The sequence below is a fragment of the Mercenaria mercenaria genome, chromosome 4 (genome assembly GCF_021730395.1).
Source record: "Mercenaria mercenaria strain notata chromosome 4, MADL_Memer_1, whole genome shotgun sequence".
NCBI classification, from domain to species: domain Eukaryota; kingdom Metazoa; phylum Mollusca; class Bivalvia; order Venerida; family Veneridae; genus Mercenaria; species Mercenaria mercenaria.
In genome coordinates this window covers 40,567,475-40,580,121 of record NC_069364.1, presented here as the reverse complement: position 1 = coordinate 40,580,121, position 12,647 = coordinate 40,567,475, and the positions used below count along the sequence as shown (strand labels likewise).

Below are 12,647 nucleotides of genomic sequence, written 5' to 3'. Positions count from 1 at the left end.
ATTTCATTATCCTCTTAAAGAGGATTTACATGTACTCAGTCAAGAATTCCATAATTTTCCATTGATTATGCAAATAATCTCATGACTGACAATGAATAAGTTAGATAAAACGCATCCCTATTTTGACAATGAGAATATTCAATTTCTTTTTTTTTTTGGGAAATAAAATAAGCTTCAAAATTGGCTTTCATGTTGACAGAATTGATCAGTAGTGGTTTACCGGTACTTTAATTAATAACAATTTAGTATAATATTCTACATTACAGGGACAATGTTCAACAGGAAGGCACATTTGCACATTTTCAAATGAAATAACTATGAATAAAACTAACGAGCTTCAGCAGTTTGTCCTGTTACTGATATAGAGGATGTGTTGCCCGCATCAGTGGTTGCAATTACTGTAATACTATACGTCCAATACTCATCTAGACCTGTCACTATACATTCAGTAGCTTTGAAATCTGAAAATATATAAATTTTCTACGTTAGCTGTTTTTCAATATCTGATATCTGCAAAAACATATTTTGAATTAAATATATCTGCAGGGGACACTAATGAAACATCAGGAACGAAACTCACAAAATTAAGTATAGATTTTAACGATATTAAACCCTTAGATTAATGGTAACTTAAGCAATTATTGATTCATAAACAAGAAAGATATCAACATTGTATGACATATGTCTTCGAAAATACTTTAAAGATAATAAGAAACATGTTCATAACAACATCCTAACTCCAGACAAATAATCAGACATAAAATTCCAGACCGTATGTGCGTGTCCACTTCATGCAGAGGCTGTATGTTAAGTTTCATTTCTTTTGAATGGAAATTGAAGTAGGAGTTGAGTACACACTGTATTGATGTAGTTGCAATACTTTTAAGTTGAAAAACATGAAAGTTGGAACAATTTGCGAATACCCACTTCATGACGGACGGACTGAAGGACGGCAGTTGAAGTACTATATGTCTTCCGGGTCTCATATATCAACGGCAACATGAAACAATTTTACTGAGTACATCTAGAAAGGCAACACATGGTCTTCAGTCAATATTTATTAACCGACGATGCCTTGCATTGGTAAATTCAAATCCTGGGTATATACGTTTTTAGCTATGTGCTTGTTCAATCGTGAATTTGGACCATTGATATTATTCAAATATACATCTATCAGGAAATTATCAATAATAGTATGAAAAAATGGAGGAAAAACGTTGCGTTTCTAGATGTTCTGAGCATATATAAAATGAAGAAACTTTGTTTTTTACTCACCGAACCCTGTATCGCAAGGCTTTATCTGTATAGAAATGTTTTTTGAATCTATGACAGAAACAATGTATTTTGTGGGACCAGTGTATAAGTTTGGTGTTTTCCAAGTAACGTTTAGACTAGTTGCACTCTTTGTAATGGCTCTAGGGTCTGTCGGCATCCTCGGCTCTAAATTATACACATTTGAAAAGTTAAAACAATTGGCTTTGATATTTTTACTTATTATCGGTTCGTCTAATTTGGATCTCATGAATTCGCTTATTCATTAGAAATTATCAAAACAGAGCATTTGACTACATTTTGAATACAGAGCATTCGAAATGCTCGAAATCACACGTTTGATCAGGTCTTTTCTAGAATTAAAATGCATAAAATTGCATTTTGTCACACAAGTCACATCATGTATCGGTAATAGGTAATCAACTAGGCACTATGAGATATAAGATAAAAGTATAACAAAAACAATAACATGCAGGATTGGCGTTTTTCAATACAAAAAATGAAACAAACAAAAATATAGAACTTACTATCAATCTTTGTTTGCAGAGTAGTATTTTGTGCAAATTTCCCAGGACCTACTTTGGTGTTAGCAGCAATCATAATAGTATAATTGCTATATGGTAAAAGATTCCTTATCGTGTGATTTGTCTCATTTGAACTGGTGTTATTCGTCCAGCTTTCATTTGTGTCTACATTTCGAAGATTTATTGTGTATTTGGTTAGGATGCCGTTTGTTCGGCATGGAGATGACCAGCTCAAATTCGCCGACTCAGCAGATGGGTTCACAGTTAAATTTTCAATATCACCAGGCGCTAAAATGTAAATAAAATCTTATTAGAGTTAAATATGTGTATCAAAATACAAGCAGATTTAATTAGCACATGCATGGCAATGTTAATATTCAAGTTGTTTTCTAAAAATTCAAATGTCTCTCGAAAACAACTTTAATTCTAACCGTGTAAGAATTCAAAGATAGGACATTTGATCTCCCGTCGACCTAATTCGCTTAACAGTTCACAAGAAGAAGTCTTTATTAATATAGTCTGGCCATTTTGTGACCAGTATGGAACCAATATGAAATATGATAGCCAGGAAAAATACATAAAAGCCTTATCAGACTGAACAAAGCTTCTATATCCAGCGTGTTAATTGCATAAAGACAACTTTTGACCATCTTGTCAAAGACCATGTTTCCTTTAAGTTTAACACTGAAGTCATTCATTATTGCAGATAAATGGATTAAATAATAAAAATTAATAAAAAGTATGTAATGAAATAAAATAAGATCAAAATTAGCCAAGAATATCATTAATTTAGACAACATTTATCTCGATTTTTGAAAACTTTTCAAACCCGCAATATAGGCAAAATTGTGCGTCAATCAATTTTCTAATGAGATGTCATTCAAACATAGAAGCTAAAATATACGCCACAAGGCATCTTCTCACTTGGAAATCATTATAGGAAAAATGATATTTTATACTGACTTGATTCTTTTGTCCTCAGATAGCAACCGTCGCACCCACCATAGGGTCCTTCTCCCTCAGACGTAGATGCACTCATATTTATAGTATAATACCAGTAAGGACGTAAATGTGTCACGTTACATGGAAGATCAATTTCGTTACAAGGGATTCTCTGCTCAACTATATCACCGTCTTTAGAATTCCAACAGGTTTTATTTTTCCATGAATATTTAATTGTAAATTTTTTGATGACCCCATTGGCATCCTCTTTCTTTGGCGGTTTCAATTTTATAATGATTTCGTCTTCAGTGAAATTTATATATTCTTTAGACGGGGGCGCTGCCGGAACTGTAATTTTGTAACACAAAGCGTTAGAACTTTAAGAACGCCTCATTATTATACGGCAATGGTTTATTCATTCAACTTGTTTGCAAATACTTTGATATTCACTTATTATCGTGAATCAAATCTGAACAAAATTGATACCCATACCGACATAATTTTATCTGATCGATTTGATCCGAATTCCAACACAATGTTACTTCCGCTTATCAGTACAGTAGACACTACCACCACGTATAATTTGGGCTAAATTTCAGCCGAGTTATATTTTTCATTATTGTTTTTCGTTGTATAAAGTTTTATCTGGGTAGTTAAATATTATATATTTTTCTTGTGTTAAACAATCAAAATAATTAAGAAGTAATGAATTATACTAAAATTTCTTCTTTTTCTGGTGTTGTGACTCGAACATGTTAAACATGTAAACAATGGAATTATTTTGTGGTATTGAATACAGTCAGAGAATTTTACGAATTTCATACAGCAAAATATAGATAAATTACATACTTCCATTATGTTCTCAAAGGCTGTGACAAAAAAATTACTTAGCCTTTTATGGAAGCCCTGGAGGGACAATTGATTTCCGTACTTCCCACTTCTGACTTCTAACTTTTGCACTTCTAACTTCTTACTTCTTTACTTCCTACTTCCTACTTCCTACTTCTAACTTCTACACTTCTGACTTCTAACTTTCGCACTTCTGACTTTCAACTTCTGATTTCCAACTTCCACACTTCTTACTTCCGACTACTTGACTTCTTACTTCCTTCTTCTAACTTCCTAACTTCCTACTTCCAACTTCCGCATTTCTGACTTCCAACTTCCTGACTTCTTACTTTCGACTTCCAACTTCCGCACTTTCGACTTCCAACTTCCTGACTTCTTACTTCCGACTTCCAACTTCCACACTTCTTACTTCTATCTTCCGCACTTCTGACTTCTAACTTCCAGACTTTCGACTTCTGATTTCCAGCTTCCAAACTTCTTAATTCCGACTTCTTACTTTCCTCTTGTAACTTCCGCACTTCTGACTTTTGCCTTTCACAATTCTGATTTCTAACTTCCTGACTTCCGACTTCCAACTTCCGCACTTCTGACTTCCAACTTTCCCTCTTTGGAAGTCGGAAGTAAGAAGTGTGGAAGTTGGAAGTCGGAAGTAAGAAGACAGGAAACTGGAAATCAGAAGTGCGGAAGTTGGAAGTCAGAAATAAGAAGTCAGGAAGTTGGAAATCGGAAGTTGGAAGTCAGGAAGTTAGAAGAAGAAAGTAAGAAGTCAAGAAGTCGGAAGTAAGAAGTGTTGAAGTTGGAAATCAGAAGTCGAAAGTCAGGAAGTTCGAAGTCAGAAGTGCGGAAGTTAGAAGTCAGAAGTCAGAAGTATTGAATTTGAAGTAGGAAGTAGGAAGTCAAGAAGTAGGAAATGAGAAATGCAAAAGTTAGAAGTCAGAAGTACGAAAATCAATTGTCCCTTCAGGGCTTCCATAGCCTTTAGATTTTGGTTAGTACTTGATTTGCAAGGCCTTGCTAAGCGTGTCAGCGTGCCACTGTTCAGGATCATATGGTTGAACCATCATCAAGTGATTTGCTTGGTGGTAGGATGATTGTTTGAGAATATCCCTGCGCGGAGACTGGATTTGATCATGAAACTAATATACAAATAAATGACATCATATAATCTACGTCATTATGCTTTGAACACATTGTGTTTATACACAAACATATTTTAGACATCATCTGTGAGATTCTATCATGTTTAAACTTGCAGATTGTGATATGAATTCACAGCGAAAAATTTACTTACTGACATGTTCAACACAAAGCTCAACGTTACAAAATTACATTAATCTTGCGTGTCCGAGAGTTTCTGTCACTGCTTCTTGATGACACTTTAAAAACAGAATACTTTTTGCCTTGACTTTTAAGAACTTACCAGCAGTTTTGGTTTTCAGTTGTTTCCATATGTATCTTCCCCAACATTTGGTATACGCCCGGACTGTAACACTGTAATTTCTGTACGGGTGCAAGTGTTCCACCTTTTGTGTAAACGTCATATTACCAACTGTTAATGGCATGCTATAGTTCTGGTAAGCATCTTCACACAATTTAGGTTCTGTGAATCCAGCTTCCTAAACCAAAGTAAAATTTATTTTTCGAATTGAGTAGAGTTCGTAATGAAGCAGCAAAGACTGTGGGGTATCATATTAATAAGTACTTATCAAATAATACGTATAAACAATGCATATCAGTATTAACAGCAAAAGGAAAACTTTGAATTATAATGCACTGGCATTGTCTTGGTGATTATTACATTTCAACTCGTATATTCATATCATATATGTCACATTCATGTAACACCTGCAATGAGTATTTTCAGTGCGTTGGTTAAATTTATCATTTATTAACGCCAACGTAATCAAGTAATTAAAATGAATGTTTGTCAAACTGGTGCCTTCACTCACACCAAATTCCTTTCCCTGTACATTGTTTCATAGTTCTAGATAATGTTTAAAGATATATGAAACAATAATTTTCATGCAAGCTATGCGTATTTTTCATTCAGTCAAGGACCATAACTCTTGTCTGGTTTAGTAAAATCCCAGAACAGAACACCATGTGTGAACACTTAACAGGCTATATAACAATCTTTTACAGTTTTTCGACCCGAAGTAATATACTTTTATGTAACACAAATTTTCATGCACTTTATGCGTATTTTTTACACTAAATCCAGACCATAACTCTGGTCTGGTTGAGTGAAAACCCAAACAAACCACCATGTACACAACTGACATGCTTATAACAATTAACATATGCTTATTGACGTTATATCAAATACTTTTAGATACTTGCGATACTAATCCGTGTGCCCTTTTATGAATAATTTCTTACAAAGTCAAGGGCAATAACTCTGATCTGGCTGAATGAAATTTCAAACAACACCCCAGACGGAAAACATCACATGCTCAACAATATTTCTGTAATGTTTCAAAATCCTAGGTAAAATCCCTTAGAGATAAACGCGGCACAATCTTTTAGACCTTTATCATGCGTTTCTTGCTTAATGCAAGGGACATTACTCTGATCTTGCTGCGTGAATTCCCAATTTAAATACGAGGTTAACAACTTTACAGGCTGAATGACAATCCTATGAATTTTAATGACTCTGGATCAAGTACTTTTTAAGACATGCACAAATTCGGACGGAAGTACGGACAAGACCCGAACTATGTTTCTCTGTCCCCATTTGTAGCGTGGGGGAAGAAAGAGATAGAAAAAATACCTTTATTCCAACATTGTATAACTTAGCCAATATGCTAACGCAACAGGCAAGTTGTTGATATAATCTTACTTTTTTGAGTTTGCCACGTTCTTAATAATATCAAACAATTTAAAAGTAATAAATATAGCTTTGTTCTTTATAAAAAGGAATACATTGAAATAAATTATTTTTATGTCTGTTTGATGGCTGTGTTTGGGGCGCTCTATGCTTTCTGGAAATCTAGCCTTATCGTTTATCTTTTGCTAAAATAAGATTAACTATCAGACGAAAAATTAAATGCTCATCTTTGATATGAAATTGCGTTATGTGTTACTTAGATACATATGTGTAATTTTGAACGTATCTAAAACTAAATTAGCTGTATAGTTAAGAAAAAGGTATGATGACATAGCTTCTTTGAATTTTTATATAAAGTTAACACAACATTGTTTTTCAAAAAAAGTTGTAATTTCAAAAATGCAACGTCAGCACTTTTTTAGAAATTGAAGAAAAAAGAACTGGTGTAAAATATCCTGATGACAAAATTAACGGTTGGTCGTATCCCGTATAATGTTGCTAATGTTATTTTGTTACCTGGCATTTGTAGTTATCGTCATCTTTGCACACATCATGTTTGCATAAATATGTATAATTTGCTTTCAAGCAATGTTCCTTCTCGAACATATCAACAACAAGAAATTGGTACTTCCTCACGATTCCATTAGGATTTAAAGGCTTACTCCAAGACACAGTTAATGTTCTTTTATCAGTCTCTTGTTCTGATATTTCGACATGTTCTGGCGCTGAAATTGAACACAAAGTAATGGCAAACTAAACTGGGTATATCAGGAAGTGATCATTTCCTTCAAATGTATGTTTACAAGATTTAAAGAAACGGCATTATTGTTCCAAATGTTTCTGGAACAGCGAGAACTTAAACTTTCTAAATGCACCTAGAGATCACGTAATAGGCGTAATATCAAGAGAAAATCAACAATTATATGTGACAAATGCAAACACTGAATGTTTCAATAAATACTTGGAAACTTTCATTCTGTTCATTCTTGTTAATTACATGTATTATTTTACCAGTAACATTAAAACTTTTCAGTTAATTTGATTAGTTTTAAATATGAAAAATTAAGTACAATTTTTAAAAGGAGAAACTTTTGTATATGAAGTTAAAGAACTTGTTATTCACTATGTAAAGTAACGTTCAATTCCCATCAATTGAATCAAAGTAATTAGTTAAAATCAGATATGAAATGTACCAAGTTAAATGATAGTCTCTACTGCTTAATATAAGGAAAATTTTCCAAGCAAAAAATAATCAAAGGCCTGAAGGGCCTGAGAATCGGCAAATGATTGATATACTGGTAGTATAGTCTACCAGTTCAGTTTGGTTTTAGTTTTTTTCCCAAACTGAACAGAGATTTTGTTACAATAGATGAAATGGACATTCAATCGGTGCCTAGTAAAACTTTGATTGACATTATACAAGTGTTTAAACCCAATATATTTCTCTAAAATTGAAGAGTGGTTCGCAAAAATAAAAATGTTGAAAGTACAAACTACAATTTGACAGGTGACACTAAGATACTGCCCACGACTATAAATATTTTTCCAGTAAACATTTGCCTCCGGCATTACCAAAACAGGCAATTATCGGCTGGTATATATTCGCACATGATAAAATTTGAATATGAAAATTTATATATTGAAATTTTATAGCGCGGATTGCAACATACAATTTGTAACGGATGGACGAAAGAACTGTTCAGATATTTTACAGATAAGGGGCCTGGCAATAATCGTGTCACACGCTAGGTATTGTTCAATCATATTATAAGGGATGTGAATTTAAAGTATACTTACTTTTGCGTTTAAAGATATGTAAATGTTGCTGAGTGTCAATATATAGTGTCATGAATGTTTACACTGACAGGAAAATTGCGCATTCGAAACTAAGAGAAGTTACTCGGACTAGCTACCAATTTCGTAAAAAATAACCAATATTAATAAATGCAGTTCTTTTTTTAGTTAAAACCATTTTTGATTCATGTAGACAGACAGGCCCAGACTGGGCTGAAAAAATGTTTGAGCCATTTTTACGTGGTCGGTAGCAGGGTGGGTGTGGGGAGGGGTGTTCCTTCCCGCTTTGAACTGCAGTCAGATTTTGAAATGGGCATTGTGGCAGGTGGTAAAAGGGCAAATGTATCAAACTGTAAAGTGGCAATATGGGGGGAGGGTGTGGGAGGATACCCCCTCCTGCAAGTAGGGTTTGGGGTATCACCACAAGGAAATTTTGAAAACGTAGACCCTTGATACAGCCTTTGGTGCGATTTCTAACTGAAAATTTTATGTTTCAATTTCTAAATATTACCTAGATTCTTTTTAGTATTACAATATTCAAAGTATGGATGACTGTCACTTCATATTTTTACTTTCAGGTCATGCCTCAGCACTAGAATATAAGTCTGATATTGATTCTATGTATGTATTATAAAAATAAATTCTAGAATCATTTCTGTTACAATAATATCTATCATGTCTGTTACTTTAATGTTTAAATTTCATAACACAGCTCGATATTTACCCAAAATATTATATCCGGATATGATTACACTTTCTTTTATACCGCCAAAATCTCCAGTTTCAACAATATGTTTTACAAATTGTGATGATATGAAGACATTTAGCAGCAATTGGCAGTATCTGACATTGAAGTTTACGGTGAAATTATTTAAATCATTTCATAAAAAAAAATTGTTTTGTTTCGTCAAAGCACTCTAACATAGACGATCTACTTTCGATTTCAAAAACTACAAGAAAATACAATTTAATGTTTCGCCGATTTGTTTATTTCTCGAAAAATAAGAAATAAAATCAATTTTAAAGTCAGTAGTAATTAAACAAATCAGTAAGAGCTCTTTCTCGGGATAATTTATCCGCTTACTGACTGCAAAAATCAAGCCATGTGTCATCATGAAAAGCAGAATGGGTGACGGTTTCATTTTTTTGCGAACCTGAATCGTAAGCAAATTATCCAAACCAGTCAACATTCCAGAAAGTTTACGATCTAGATTCTTTCTAGTATTACAATATCCAAAGTATGACTGTCACTTCATCTTTTTACTTTCAGATCATGCCTCAGGACTAGAATATGAGTTTGACATAGATTATATGTAGGTGTAATAAAAATAAATTCTAGAATAATTCTGTTACAATAATATCTATCATATGCATGTATGTTACTTGAATGTTAAAATTTCATAACACAGCTCGATATTTACCCAAAATATTATATCCGGATACGATTCAAGTTTCAACAATATATTTTACAAATTGTGATGATACGAAGACATTTAGCAGCAATTGGCAGTATCTGACATTGAAGTTTACGGTTAAATTACCTCTTATTTAAATCTTTTCATAAAAAAGTTGTTTCGTTTCGTCAAAGCAGCCAAACATAGACGATCTACTTTCGATTTCAAAAACTACAAGAAAATACAATTTAATGTTTCGCCGATTTGTTTATTTCTCGAAAAATAAGAATTAATATCATTTTTAATATCAGTAGTAACTAAACAAACCAGTAAGAGCTTCTTCTTCCGATAATTTATCCGTTTACTGACTGCAAAATTCAACCCACGCAAAGTCGTAGAAGCATTGTTATGAACAGATCACGCGTGTTCGCCGAGAAGTGTCCAGAATGTAGTTAGGATTCATCCGCGAAGTCTCGCGGAAGAATTAACGTACTGCACATATCTTATTCCGGTCATTTAAAATGAAGCTGTCATAATTTAATTTCATCGATGTGGTAAACTCTTTGATAAAAGACATTCCAATGCTTTCAGAGGTACCCACTCAATAAAATACTAGCAGTATGTTCTTGAACTATATTTTGTCTTTCGCTGGATGTTACGCAAGCTTTGTAAGTCTGCGCAATTCATAAAATGCACAGCACAATAAATTTGTTATTTGCGCAATGATTTTAAAGATTATTTTGTTTTGAAACGGACAGGGGAACAAATGGATAATTTGGCTAATAAGTTAATATGCAGTTTTTATTTGAATTTGTGAACATCATATTTGCTATTTTGTGACAAAAGGGCATAAAATTCATCACCATAATCATATGCGCAAATGTATTACCAAATCCCGCAGAATCGTTATGCGTGTTTATGCTTAATGAGTTACCGCGGAAGAAAATACGTGGCTTTATCCGAGTATTGCACAATTACAAGTCATAAATATGACAGATTACATCGTATATTGGTCATAGCAAATAGGATTGACATAAATGAACTTCATTCGATCAATGAACTCTTTGAAATTAGAGACAATCCAATGGAACTACATCACTTCGCTGTGTTGTGAGGCCATTTAAGAATGAGAAATCGGGCGATAGCAAGGACTCGTCAAACGCTTGACAGCGTTTAGCCGACTCAAAAACGGAAATAATTTTGTCAAAAAATTGTCGGATTTATCGGAAATGGTATGTGAACTTAAGTTTTGACCCTTTAAAACATGGTGTGCAAGTTTAAATACAACAACTTCTTTGGTTTCCGAGATGTTCGGAGAAATCAATAATTTACTACATTTACTATGTAAAACAATGTTTCAGTTTATCGGTAATGTAAAGAACTTAACTTAACCTGTGTTCCTTGATTCTGTACCATTACTTACCTGCTCTCCACAAGTAACTGTCAGCATTTCCACGTGAATTTGAGGTAGGAGACGGAATGACTTTAGACACAATGTCTTTTATTAAATCAAGGAGAACTTACGCCTCGCCTAGGGATAAACCTCACGACCCCGTAATCCGTGAAATCTGCGCATTCACACTTGAGATAAATGAGCGGAAAAACGAAATACTACTTTTGTCAAAATTAAAAGCAGAGTTATGAAACTTAAAATGTGACTTAACATTATTACATTAAAGGTTTGTGTGAAATTTCAATCAAATATATGAACAGGTTACAGAAATATTTAAAGAAATTACATAATGTGACATTATCAAAGTGAATAAAAGGATATAATACTGACAAAAAGGAGGGGCGGGGGTGGAGGGGGGGGGGGGGACGGAGAGCGGAGCAGAATGTATTAGGATGGTGACTCTGTTAGCGGTCGAGTTTCAGAGCGATGTGGTAGATTGTGATGCACTCCTCGGAAAAAATAAGTGAGTTTTGGGGGAAGGCGGCCGGCCGGATTATACGGGAGTTCTGTCAGGGTTGGAGTAGCGATGTGGATTGTTGCAGACTTAAAATCAAATTATCACCACCTAATATATTCCAAGTTCAATATCAATACCGTAATAGTTTTGATGTTATGCATAGAACCCACAATACAAAGGAAAGATTGGAACTCAGTTTGTGACTTGTACTTTTGATCTTCAGGCATGGTTCATGTTCTACGCACCTCGTCTCATCGCCATTTACAAAACTGTCAAGTTTCGAGGAAATACATTGAAAGCTTACAAAGTTATGTTCTGGTCACGAAATATGAAGGACAAGTTCATCTTTGAGCTCCATTTGTAATCTTGAGTTTTGACCTGCCGGCCGGATTCAAGAACTCTTCTCATCGTTATTTAACACTATGGCACTTTAAAAGCCCATACCTTGAGTAGCTATCAATTTATGCCTCTGAACGACAGGAAAAATTTGGGTCCAATTTGTCCTCTGAGCTCTACTTATGATCCTGATCTTTTATCTACAGACCAAGCTCAGCATACATCAAAGCATTTTTATATGTGTGTTTGTATTTATGCTAGTCTTAAACCGCAAAATATGTGACTAGACGATAGACATGTATATGATTAAGTCAATACATATTTTGACACTTCGCTTTTGACTTTTACTGCACATCATCGTATCGCCACGTACCTATATGCAAAGTTTAAAATCAATGAATGGCCTCCGTGGCCGAGTGATTAAGGTCGCTGACTTCAAATCATTTGATTCATCGATGTGGGCTCGAGCCTCACTCGAGGCGTTGAATTCTTCATGTTAGGAGGCCATCCAGCTGGCTTACGAAAGGTCGGTGGTTCTAATACATGGAGGGGCACCTGTACTCTTCCTCCACCATTAAAGCTGGAAAGTCGCAATATGACCTATTATAGAGTACTGCTTCAGATATGAGATATGACGGACAGACAGACGCACTAGCAATTACAAGATGTGTCCTTTTTGTTTTAAATGGACGTATAATAATTAACTGAATTGAATAAATCTTTGAAAGAGTAATGTCGCCTACAATTTTCGTTTTATAGTCTTATTCAGAGTGTCTTTGTCATAATGCGTTATAATCCT

General features: G+C 34.2%; 1 protein-coding gene across 1 annotated transcript in view; it reads right to left on the bottom strand.

Annotated features, from left to right (window-relative positions):
- Positions 1-1,614: 1,614 nt before the first annotated feature.
- The window catches only part of LOC128556604 (phosphatidylinositol phosphatase PTPRQ-like), a 47,847-nt gene continuing 36,814 nt past the window's right edge, over positions 1,615-12,647 (bottom strand). Inside the window, exons 8-13 of the mRNA XM_053542148.1 lie at positions 11,026-11,085; positions 6,931-7,139; positions 5,008-5,203; positions 2,760-3,086; positions 1,800-2,084; positions 1,615-1,625 (exon numbers count right to left, since the gene is read on the bottom strand). Coding sequence (XP_053398123.1) covers positions 1,615-1,625; positions 1,800-2,084; positions 2,760-3,086; positions 5,008-5,203; positions 6,931-7,139; positions 11,026-11,085 — 1,088 coding nt within the window. The remainder of the gene's footprint in view (positions 1,626-1,799; positions 2,085-2,759; positions 3,087-5,007; positions 5,204-6,930; positions 7,140-11,025; positions 11,086-12,647) is intronic.